Source organism: Podarcis raffonei, chromosome 11, assembly GCF_027172205.1.
Source record: "Podarcis raffonei isolate rPodRaf1 chromosome 11, rPodRaf1.pri, whole genome shotgun sequence".
NCBI classification, from domain to species: Eukaryota; Metazoa; Chordata; class Lepidosauria; order Squamata; family Lacertidae; genus Podarcis; species Podarcis raffonei.
Genome location: NC_070612.1, coordinates 16,275,939 through 16,288,245, shown reverse-complemented (window position 1 = coordinate 16,288,245; position 12,307 = coordinate 16,275,939). Strand labels below are relative to the sequence as shown.

Here is a 12,307-nt window from a genome sequence, read left to right as displayed (position 1 = left end):
CTTCCTGCTGCAGCGGTACCTATTTATCTATTTGCACTGGCGTGTTTTTGAACTGCTAGGTTGGCAGGAGCTGGACCAGAGCAACAGCAGCTCACTCCATTGTGGGGATTCGAACCACCAACCATCTGATCGGCAAGCCGAAGAGACTTAGTGGTTTAGATCACAGTGCCACCCCTGTCCCTACTGATAATTGTCTGAGATTTTTTTCAAATGATGGACTGATTGTGATTAAGACTTTGAAACCGTTTTGCCCCCAAATGACTACTAGACATTCCATTTTGGCAACTGAAGCCTGGGTTTCAGGAGCCATTGGGCACCTAGCTTTTATATCTTGAGTTTCTAACACTGCAGCCACATACCAATGGCACAGAAGAAAATATAGCATTTTTGTGTTAATATAGAATCACAGAATTGTAGAGTTGGAAGGGACCCTGAGGGTCATCTAGGTCAACCCCCTGCGATACAGAAATCTTAACTAAAGCATCCATGATAAATGGCCATCTAGCCACTGCTTAAACTAGTCCTCTCCACAGGGAGACCATGGAAAAACAAACTTGCATTGCCTTATGTTAAAATAAATGCAAAATGACAGTTTTACCATAGCCAAAAAAGATAGGGGACACCACTGTTACAGAGAAACTGAAGAACAAGCATGAATAACCAGACCACTGCAAAAGAAAACTGATTTCTGGAAACATGGGCCGAATTCCTAAAGTGGACTAGAAGCACAGGAATTGATTATATCTCCAAAGCAACACAGTAGATTAAATTAACTGGGAAAGTAAACTAAAAAAAAGTTTAAGCCTACAGTGGGTTACTTTTGTTTCTTGTTATTAAAGCAAACAAGGAATCTCCCTCATATTTCAGTCAAGAAGGCCACCGACAACTGTAACTTACTCAGAGTATTAATTGAATGTGTTTTATTTTACACCATGATGTGAGAACATAACACCTGTTTAATAAAAGTATACACATTTGTAACTTCACCCAGAATACACTTTTAATGCACATTAAAAAAAGCGCTCATCTTACAAATTGTTTTGCAATCCAAATATACAATAGCTTGGAAAACAAATAGTTTAGAAAATGAATGCCAATGTAAAAAGACTACTTAAACCTATAACAGTAGAGTTTCTGCATGGCTCATCTTTACAGTTTTCTTACTGCTTCATCAATATCAGTAATCTGTTCCTTCAACTGGCTCCACTGTTCTGGATTTAGAGAGATACCTAAAGTAAACCAAAACAAATCCTTGGAGGTTATTACAGATTCACACTTATGCTATAAACACACATACACAACTGCAGAATTCACAATGCAGAGATGCTTCAAGAGAACCTCAACTTTTGTATTGAAAAATGCAGATTTGAGGACAAGAAACTTGAAAGGTAGGATCTCAGAAAAGTTGGGGGGGTCAAGGGCAATCAGCGCCTCTATGATCCAAGTCAAAATTTATGCAGTACAAAGTAGATAATCCCTCTTCAGGAATTCTACCAAGCCAAGTATTTACACAAGACCAGAGAAACAAGTTACCTGGAAGTCACTCTTGACATGGCTCACTTGTAACATTATACACAGCAGAGCTTGTTGTAGTTAAGACTTCAAACACTCATCAAAATGTTACTTGCAGTTTCTCAGCCCAGTTTAAAAGTGCCTAGATATTAACAGCCACAGAATATTAAAGCAGATACATACCTAAGCCTCAAAGGCCTTAAAAGCTGGAGGGGTTCTGACATGCTGATTCAGCACACAAGTACTGTACCATCCAAACAACAGACTGAAAGATTACTAGGACCAGCACTGACAGCACAATCCAAACAAACAGCTAGTTATTCAAGGAACTTTGTCTCCTTTTGACCTACTTGTTTCCTGCTCTTTGAATGGAAACCACACAGAGTGCAAACAGTATGACCAGGAAGGGCATACAGGACAGATATGCAAGTCAGCCTGCCCATTTATTTGCATTCTATGATCAGAATCATTTATTTCTTTTTGTATTTCAGTAGGCATGGCTAGAGCACAGATCAGCTGAAAGTCTTGCACAGACAGTTTAAGGATCTACAAGACTGCATGTTCTTTCCTTTCTCACCTGCTCAGGCCTGGCATCACCTAGGATTTCTGTCAACAGGATCAAAACAAAACAAAACTGAACGCAGCTCAAAATTCACTTTGAGAACTTCCGAGTTATATGCAGTGCCAAACATCAGTGCGTGGGGATGGAAGGGAATGTGTGCAAAATGAGAGGCAGGTGGTGATCTTAAGTTAGATCCCTAAGCCAATAACCTAACAAACATGAATGGGCACCAGAACTGCTGCGCTGGGACCAGAGAAACAGGAACCTCTAAATAGGTCTATGTCCAACCTGTCTGTATCGACTTTGAGGGTAGGCAGATCAAGAGCAGGGAAACAAAGGAATGTTTGGTTGCGTTCAGATTGGCCACTTCACACAAACTAGTTAAATATAGTGTGACTGAATGTGAAAAAGGACAGAATCTGTATGCCTTTAGTAGCTGTGTAGAACAGGGAATTTTGGTAGATGTGTCTTGCTATGTCATATCTGGTATATCTAAGCAGTATTGATGATGTGGAAGAATGGACTGTACTCCCAATCCTTTATTATTCTGTTGGGAGCTTCTCAGAGCGGCTGGGGAAACCCAGCCAGATGGGCATGGTATAAATAATATATTATTATTATTAATAATTATTATTATTACTACAACTATTATTACTACACCTAGTTACCCTGACTTAGATGTTTAGGTATGGGGCCCAAGAACCCATTATAGTGCATAACGTATTATCAAAAACTGTAGTCACCATGCAGACAACATAAGAATTACCTTTTCTGCCAGGTTTCATTTCACCTTCTTGATCCATCCAGTATTCTCTAATATCAATTAGGACTTTACCTTTAAAATCACGAACACTGACATATCTCATTTTACCAATCTGCCAACAAATTAGAGAACTAAATCATTATTTCACCAAACACATGATACAGCTCTTCACACACTATTAAGGTCTTATGTATGATACAAAGTAAGACTAGAGTTTATTTTAGAGATGTTGGGATCAAGTGTTTCTTCTCAGTGAAATCTCTTACAACTAACAAGCAATGACAGCTTGAAGAGACAGGAGAAGCCAAATCTTTCTGCAGAAGTTATTTCTAAACCAAACTGATTTATTTCCTTTTCTCAGAAGCGTGCTTTTTTATAGAAATATTGTCAAGGAATATTTAAAAACTCAATCACCTCCAGTCCTTTACTAATGAGGACGGAATCATCATCCTAGCCTCGGGCTTTCAGAAATATGAATTCACATTCAAATTGAGAAATAGGGTAGATATGCACAAGTTCAGTAAATTTTGGTCTTCAAACTTATGCATATAGACTGAGATTATGGAAGTAACCTTAAATGAAAGGCAACCAAGCTGATCTCCATTTCACCAAGAACAGCAAGGTATGAAAAAAGGAAAAAACATATACATTACATTATTAGAATGTGCTATTGTAAACCAAGTACAGTCGTACCTCCTTTTGCGTCTGGGATCTGTTCCGGAGCCCCAGACACTTGACGAAAGGGAAGCTCGACAAAGCACCGCTCTGCGCATGCGCGAAGTGCAATTTAGCACTTCTGCACATGCGGCAAACGCAGAAGTAACCCGTTCCGGTACTTCTGGGTTTGCTGCGGACGTTCGATGAAATGGACCCTAAACGGGGCGGACTCAAAATGAGGTACAACTGTACAGTGAAAATGTGCTAGGCTCCAACTAGAGGCCTATATTTAGCTTAGGGCACCAAACCCATACACAAGCAGTTTCAAGATTAGTGTTCAGGTTGCACCATCAAGAGAAAAAAACATTCTGAAAGCATTAAAGCAGGAAACTGCAGCCTGCAGAATGCTAGTTAGAAAAATTGATAGCAGCTGATACTCTCAGAAGCCTAGCTCAAAAAGAAGTACAGTGAACCATATTTTTAAAAATATGGTGGATAATGATGCAACAGTTTTGGTCAAGGATATTACACTAAGTGCACCGAGATGCAAAAGCACCTTCCTATAATTCTAAAATTACTAAACTGTCTAAAGACCCCCAAAAATGCCACACATATTTGCATGATTGAATAGCTTGTGTATCTGTTGTATTTCAAAGGATTACCAAAATCTTTACCATTGAAGATGTCAAGAACATCTTGGATGTGCCTTGGCTATCAATAGTATAATCTTAGTATATTTTGCAATGTGAGAAGTAACATCTGAAATATTTTTAAATGTTGACTATGTGCTTAAGAGTTCAACATACACAACTGTAAGTTCCACTAGCTCAGGCCTTCTCACTTGTTATAATCTTCCCTTTTCTGCATGCAGCAACATCCCAATCCCATGCAAATGGCCCATGACCACAGAACAGGACTTTGAAACACACAGTTCCTGCCCATGGGCAAAATTTCCTACACCTAGCCCACTACCTCCACTTCTCTAACCCGCCACCCCGTCTCTGCTCCTTATTTGCCATCTTCACCAGCACCTCCAGACACTTCAATTACTTTCCACTCTCAGAGTAAACATGTAGAACCAGTGGGGGGAAAACTCCATGCAAAATGTTATTATAACAGTAATTTGCTTAAGGTCACCCAACAAGTTCCTAGTTGTACTGTAATTTGAAGCAAAAAGTTCCTAGCTTAACCAGAATACTGCTTACCAATTAGCTGTCCAAAGTAGTACAAGAATGGATAATTACAAAATCAAGCTTTCTAAACTGCATACCTTTAATTAAGAACACTCTTCAACCCTTCACACTTGCTTCATAAGCAACTATCGGATCACACTACAGATAGTAGTGTTAAACATAACACAGACCATCTGGGATCCAGTAATCTTCATTTATTGGGCAGCTAATCAGATGTACCACTCAAGTACAATTTTTCAACATTTCCTTTCGGATTAAAGTTCAGTATAGTTTTTCTTTGTGAGAGCATTGCACGGGCATGGACTAGTTCCTCAGTGAAGCAGAATTTAATGTGCTTTCTACTCATGTCATTCATAGACAAGCTAAGATGATTTGTCATATCTGTGCCAGTCAAATTAAAATTGCTCCCATCTTTCAGTCCAGCAGCTCCCAGCAAGCAAGGCCACCAAACCCACAGACAGGAAAATACTGTTGCTTGGGGAGGTTCAGCTTCCTTCCTGACCCTACCCACTACTGACTGATCCTAAACAAAATCAATTTTACTTCTCCAGCTCTCCTACTTCACGTCACTCCCTTTGTGTTACTGACACTGACTAGTAGTGGGAAAACTGTTTCTGCAAGAACATAAAGCTTCTGAGTCCATATAGCTGTTCTTTGGATGAAGGTCAGTATACAAATATAATTTAATAAATAAATAGCAGTTTAGGAAAGCTACAACTATATCTGTTTGCCGGTGCTTGTGTACTAGATGCTTGTAAATGGGTTTAGCTCACAGTCGTCTTAAGGATTCCAATCTTGCAAAGTTATGAAAACAGAACACTGGCTTTATTTATTTTCCTGATGATGACAGGTCTTCCGCTTTGTAAAATTTAAGTACAACCCACAACACAAGAACTGGGTATCCCACCAACTACTCAAAGTAAGAGCCACCAGTTACCTGAAACATATTCTCATCTCTGTTGCTACTTTGCTTGGAGGAGGCGGCACCTTTGGAGCTTTCACCAGTCTTCTGTTTCTTCACAGGCTTTTCAGGCACTGCTTGTTTTTTCCTTTTCACCTTGACATTTAAAAATCAAAGTGAATTAAGAACCTACTGGAGAAGTTGTAGTTTCAAGTTTACACCAATATGTCTCTCCTCCTTCCCCCACAACAGTGTAGGAAGAGTGTTCAAATGTACTCAATATTTGATCAGAGAAAGCCCCAGAAAACCATTTAACAAAAAAGTACCCATGTTCACAGGGAAGACACAATACTTACATACAAAGAACAATTTTACCAAGTAAAAGCTACATTTTGCTCATTGTGGGAAACTAAACCTTTTTCTATCAAGGTTCGATGCAGGCCTTAAAATGTAAAAGAAACCTTATTAGCATCACTGCATACTTAAAATAACCACATTCAGGTTGCATCTACAGAAGGCCAGATAAAATCAATGTGAAACTGCAGCAAACTCTCAGAACAGTCTTGAATGGGGTCAACTGGCTTTGCTTTGTATTGAGAAACTTACTGAGTTTGTTTACTCCAGTATCTCACTCTAGATAACTTGGGCTTTCCATCTCCACCAGAGACTGTGTAAATCCAGGAAATCCCTTAATGTTCGGCAAACTGTGTTGGTAAATAATAGGCACTTCCCTTCAATAGAAGTGTTGTTTGTACCAGCAGCTAGGATATCAACTTACAAATGAAAATGTAAACTCCCTTAAGATTAACTGGATCAAAGAGATGCAAAATAACATTGCAAAATAATGTATGCAACTTTCTACAACATAATGTATAAAAGACTGAGGGCTGGCAATATCAGACTTAACAGCACTTGAAACCACAGCTCAAAAATGTTGCCCTTTCTGTCCCATCTTCTGTGAGAAAGGCCAAACCAAGATCCCAATTCATTTGTGCTCAAAAGCTCCCCAAACTATTTTGACCCCGCCTTGATCTATGCTGGCAATCCTGAATACCTCAAGTCCACAAAAAATGGGCCACTAACCAAAGAATATTAGTTACAGGTACATAGGGAATTGCTTAAAAAATATTTAGATGAAAAGCCAAATTCACCTAATTGCAAAATTCTGCGGCCTGGGGCAGAATGAGGGAAGAACTTAAACATTAGGAAGAACTTCCTGACAGTAAGAGCTGTTCGACAGTGGAATTTGCTGCCAAGGAGTGTGGTGGAGTCTCCTTCTTTGGAGGTCTTTAAGCAGAGGCTTGACAAGCATATGTCAGGAGTGCTCTGATGGTGTTTCCTGCTTGGCAGGGGGTTGGACTCGATGGCCCTTGTGGTCTCTTCCAACTCTATGATTCTATGAGGGGCTTTGAATGCATAGTCCGATGCACTTACATTCTACTAGTTCAACAAAAACACCTTTGTGAAATTCTCCAAGCACAGCCAAGTAGCTGAGAGAAGAATCAGGCCATGGGCGGGATGGAATCCTGCTCAGAGATGACATTTCAGGACCAAGCTAAATGTTGATCATTTGAACATTAAGGTTAACAGTTTGCTGTTCAGAACGTTTATCTGCAAGCTAGAGGGATCCATTCTTTCAAAGATTTAGTGGTAAACACTTCTATACCAGCTATGGTTCTCCATTTCCCCTCATCGGCAAGTGGGTAAAGCACCACAAATTAGTAAATATGCGGATGGTAAAGTTCTTTAAAACGTGAAGGAACTATACGTCAACATTTTGAGAAACTGAAACTGGACTAGTACTTACCCCTCAAATACAAAAAAAATTCCCTGAGAGATTCATTCTTTCACCACTTTACTGACTACGCTTGCTAAAAAAAGCATTCAGCTACAAGAGAGCTATGCAATCTTCTACATGCCAAACTAGGTCCTAAATACCAGTATAAGCGGAACTTGAAAAAGAAATGTGCCCGGAATTGTGGGTATACTTGAAATGAAAGGTCTTAAAGGGTCATTGCCTTAAAATAGGTTGATGTATTTAAAAAATACAAACAGAATAAAAAATAAAAAAGTTCTGATCAAGATATCCATTCTGATCCAAATATTCCATAACTTTAAAATGAAATAAAAAATAATGAGTAGCACAAGTATGCCCTCAAAAGACTGACTCAATTAAAGAGAAGTGCATTTTAATTATCTTTTTAAGAACAAGGAAAGTAGATTTGTAAAATCAGCTCCCCTGAGGATCTATTTATCTTATACCGTTATGGCTTTTTAAGGCATATATGCAAGTCTTAGCCATTTATACACGTCTCTGTATAAGTAGAAAGCATAAACTCTAAAATTAGTTTCTGGGTGGCTTATGCCACTGTTTTATTCTTGCTCAATATTTTGTGTGTGTGTGTGTGTGTGTGTGTGTGTGTGTGTATATATATATATATAGAGAGAGAGAGAGAGAGAGAATATATAAATCACCTTTTTGTCAACTTCACTGTCCGAATCACTGGCAGATGAGCTTGAAGACACAAGTTCTTTTGATTTCGGCATTCTAGGAAGGAAAGAAATGTTGTTTTTTAAAAAAGCTTCATACAGTAAGTGATTGTTAGAATTTCACACCCCCTCCCATCAAGCAATCTCCTCCATCATTGTCCTTTCACACACAACTGCTCTGAAGTTCCATTGAAATTAAATGGGCTTCAAACTAATATTTAAGAATTGGGATACGAGCCATATCTTGGCATTGGGCTTACCATTGGGGAAAAGTGGCAGTAGGGATACATAATAAATGACTATGGAGAGAAACACAAAATGCTTGGTTGTTAGGTAGCTTTGATTTTAAATAGGGTTAACTGATGTCCTCTCTGCTTATGAGACAGTGAATGAGACCCATATAGGATGTTACTTTATCTTAAATCAATACTATTAACACATTGCAATCCTATCCAACTGTTGTTTGAAGCACATATACTGTTATAGTCTGATAGAGCTGAACTTATTCTTCTGTTAGAGCAAAGGCAGAGAGATGGATAGGACTTGAATGGAGGAACAGTAGGGATCAGGTTACTTTGCACCTTCTGAAACAATGTAGCAAGAAAGATGTATTTGTTTCAGAAGAGAGCAAACGCCTGTCAGTGGTACCTCGGGTTAAGTACTTAATTCGTTCCGGAGGTCCATTCTTAACCTGAAACCGTTCTTAACCTGAAGCATCACTTTAGCTAATGGGGCCTCCTGCTGCTGCCGTGCCGCCAGAGCACGATTTCTGTTCTCATCCTGAAGCAAAGTTCTTAACCCCAGGTACTATTTCTGGGTTAGCGGAGTCTGTAACCTGAAGTGTATGTAACCTGAAGCGTATGTAACCCGAGGTACCACTGTATTTTGAAGGATTGTGAGGAAGCTGATCCACCTCACAGGTAGTAAGGTTTTATAGTAAATAATGCACTCAGGCAAAGCTGGGGTGTTATGTACAAATCTTAACAAGATGTGGTAGAGTACAGAATGTATCACACCTTTGAATAAATGCTTTTGCTTATGAGTGAAGCTGAAAAAATGTTCTACAAAATCTAAGTGATAATTTGCAAGTGGTTTGAGAGAACCAATGGCTATGTTCTGTGAAATACCAATTTGCTATTCCAGTTTCAGAATGAAACAAGATGGCTGGGTTCTAACTCTACTGCTGGAGGCAAGATGCCTCTGAATATAAACTGCAAGGAAATTCATCACAAGTGCATCAGGTGCTGCTTGCGGTTTTCCCACCGGCATCTGGTTGTCCACTGGGATAACAGGATACTGGGCTGGATGAGCCTTTGGTCTGATCCAGCATACATCATCTTATGTTGCCCTACATATATCAGTTATCAGGAATTCTTCCCACTGAACCCTTTAAAGAACCTCTAGCGCTCTCTCTCTCTCTCGGCAAGGTGTGGCTTCCGATTCCAGCTCCAAAAGATAACACATGGGAGAAAAAACCTAAACAGTTAAATATGCAGCTTCATCAGAGATCATACTGCTTTTCTCCAGGTAAGTATATTTGTTTGACCACACATCAATGACATGTTTTAACTTCTCAGAAAAATTAAACAAGCAGGCTTCAGGTGTTTCACTAAGGCAATTAAGGGGAAAGGCATTTATTTATTTATTTATTTATTTATTTAATATGTTTATTATATCCAACCTTTGTTCCATCACAAACTTATTGTGGTATAAATCTGAGTGAAATATAAGAAACATGGGAAATGGCAGATGGAAGTAATAATAATAATTTATTATTATGGTCAGAGACCAGCTTGTAAGGAATAAAAAGTAGTAAAATACCCAGAGCCCAGCATTTTCAATGCAAATAGGAAAACCATATCAAGGCAATTAAAATTGATTAAAAAATAGGAAGAGACAAACACTTGAAATACAGATATGGAGGGCAGTATAAAGAAGACAGGTAGATCCCTGGATATTACAAGGGAGGAGTCCTGGGGGGCGGGAAGATTAACAAGATAGGCATACTGAGAGAAGAGGGTCAAGACTGAAAAATGCAACTGGTATTCTTGGGAGGGGGGAGATGCAGAGCATAGGGTTATGTTTAACAGATAGAAACCTACCCACCAATGTCTGGGATAACACAGCCCTATCACTCATAAATGCCTCCGGTTTAGGAAGAAATCTGCCCACCTAAGTTGCACCACTACAGGCTTTCACACTAGCTTACCCAACTGCAACTCCTCCCTGACTACTTCAATCCTCCTGGAGGAAATAAAAACCCCCGTATTTGTTGGCCTCCTCAATTTCTTTGCAGGAACATCTGAGACCCACCCACATGACAATGTCTGTAAGTAACACGCCTGTGTTACATCCAGTCTTTCTGGATTCAGAGGCATGTGCTACAGCCATACTGTATCTGAGTTTCTCTCACTGTATGAACTGTGAAGGTACAATGAGAACTTTACGTGCTGTTACCACTTAATTCACCAAGATTTTCAAAAGAGCAAAAGGGAAGAGAATTTGGGAGGAGAGAGGTGATGGCAAGATGAGCATACAGACCTATGTGCATGTAAGTCTATAGACTAAAGAGGAGAGGGAGCTAACAGATGATGTAGTGCAGCTCCATGTGTAAATGTAGAAGGAAAATGAACTTGGAATAGGCTAAAATATGACTAAGCCCATGGTTAAAGCAATACATCAATACTGTATGTAGTGTGCCATCCCACACCCTATGTTCTGGTGCTGCTCCAAATTGGGGGCAACAGACCAGGGGGCAGGCTTGGCTCTGCCATTTACTTGCTGAGCTTCTTGCTGCCACCCAATGGTGCCTCAAGTCCTGTGACACATGGGGCACCCAAGGGACAAAATGGCCACTCAAGAGGCGGAGGATTGAACAGGAAGGTGAGGCTACAACACAGGAAAAAGCAGATGGCGGGTCACTTAAAATGCAGAGAGTGCGTCAGTGTTGGGGCCAAGGTATCCTAGAAGGTGCCATGGTTTTGTTGGGGGGGGGTCCCTTCATTTGAGTAAAAGGAGAGAGAAAGTGCAGCCCAAGGCCCCAGTAACACCCATGGGGAGGAAATGCGGGAGGGGAGCAGGTTGCCAGAAAATCAGAGAACCGTTGGGTCGCAAGGGACCCCGAGGGTCATCTAGTCCAACCCCCTACAATGCAGGAACCGTTTTGCCCAACGTGGGGCTCGAACCCACGGCCGTATCGTGCTCTGCCGACCGAGAACCCGTAACCAGCCAAGATGAAGATGGGGGGGGGGGAGAGAGACAGACCAGACCACAGTATGGAGGACCAGAGACGGCGCCTTTAAGACAGCCGTGTAGATAAAGCCGGGGGGGGGGGAGGGGAACCTGGGCCAAGGCGGTGAGGTGGGAATCCCCCCCAGGCCAAGTAGAGCTGGGGGGCGGTTCCCAGCCGCCATTTTCTCCCTCCCTCGGATGCTTTCTCTGCCCCCTCCCTTCCCCAACATGGCAGCCTCTGGGCTGCTGCGCCGCCTCCGCCCTCAGGTTTCCTCCACCCCTTTAGAATTAGGGAATGGGGAGTCGGAACACGACCCGCACCGATAGGGAGCAGTTATTTGTCCCATGGCGCCCTCGTTTCTCAGGGGCGAGCGTCGCCGCCGCCTCTCATTTCAGGGACTCGGGTCCCGAGGAGCCCAACATGGCGGCTCAAACCGTCGCGCCGCGCGCGCAGGCGACGAGGGCCGAAAGTTCCATTCGAACGTGACCCCCCGCAGAAAGAGCCACGGGAAGAGGGTTGGGGAGCGCGCGCGAGGAGTAACGGAAAAAGCGGCACTCACGTTCCACTCAGAGCCCGCTGCGCTCACTGCCTTCCTCTCGGCTTGCCTTTTTTATCCCCGCCCCACGCCGCGGCAAAAGCGGAAGTGACGTGAGCTCCGGCGGCCCGCCCACTCCAAAAGACCGCGGGAGGGCGCACGCACACCGTGCGTGAAGTTAGCGCGCTGCGCGCGGCGAGGCGCGAGGGGAGCGAGGAGCGTTTTAAGCGTGTGGGTGACTCGTGGGACGTAGAAATACGTGCAGCATCAACCATCTTAAATAAAAAAAATTAAAAATCGAAGATTTCATTTATCAAATTCATTTTTCAAACCCTCAAAAAATAACACGATAAAACTGAGAAAAAATCACAGCACTGATTTACAACATACAACGGTTAAAACATTGAAACTGGTTTAGGTCGTCTCAACTTTATAAGCTTCTGGGTAGGCTTGTCTAAAATG

At 41.5% G+C, this 12,307-nt stretch overlaps 1 protein-coding gene across 2 annotated transcripts; it reads right to left on the bottom strand.

Annotated features, from left to right (window-relative positions):
* Positions 1-897: 897 nt before the first annotated feature.
* Positions 898-11,988, bottom strand: SUB1 (SUB1 regulator of transcription). 2 transcript variants are annotated; one of them, XM_053408208.1, is made up of 5 exons: positions 11,870-11,988; positions 8,064-8,136; positions 5,625-5,744; positions 2,841-2,949; positions 898-1,229 (listed from the first exon to the last, which is right to left on the bottom strand). In XM_053408208.1, exons 2-5 carry the CDS (start codon positions 8,133-8,135, stop codon positions 1,150-1,152), a joined length of 381 nt encoding a protein of 126 aa, XP_053264183.1. In that variant the 5' UTR covers position 8,136; positions 11,870-11,988; the 3' UTR covers positions 898-1,149. The 2 variants fall into 2 exon arrangements, with proteins under 2 accessions (XP_053264183.1, XP_053264182.1); XM_053408207.1 differs by lacking the exon at positions 11,870-11,988 and adding an exon at positions 11,631-11,739.
* Positions 11,989-12,307: the final 319 nt, after the last annotated feature.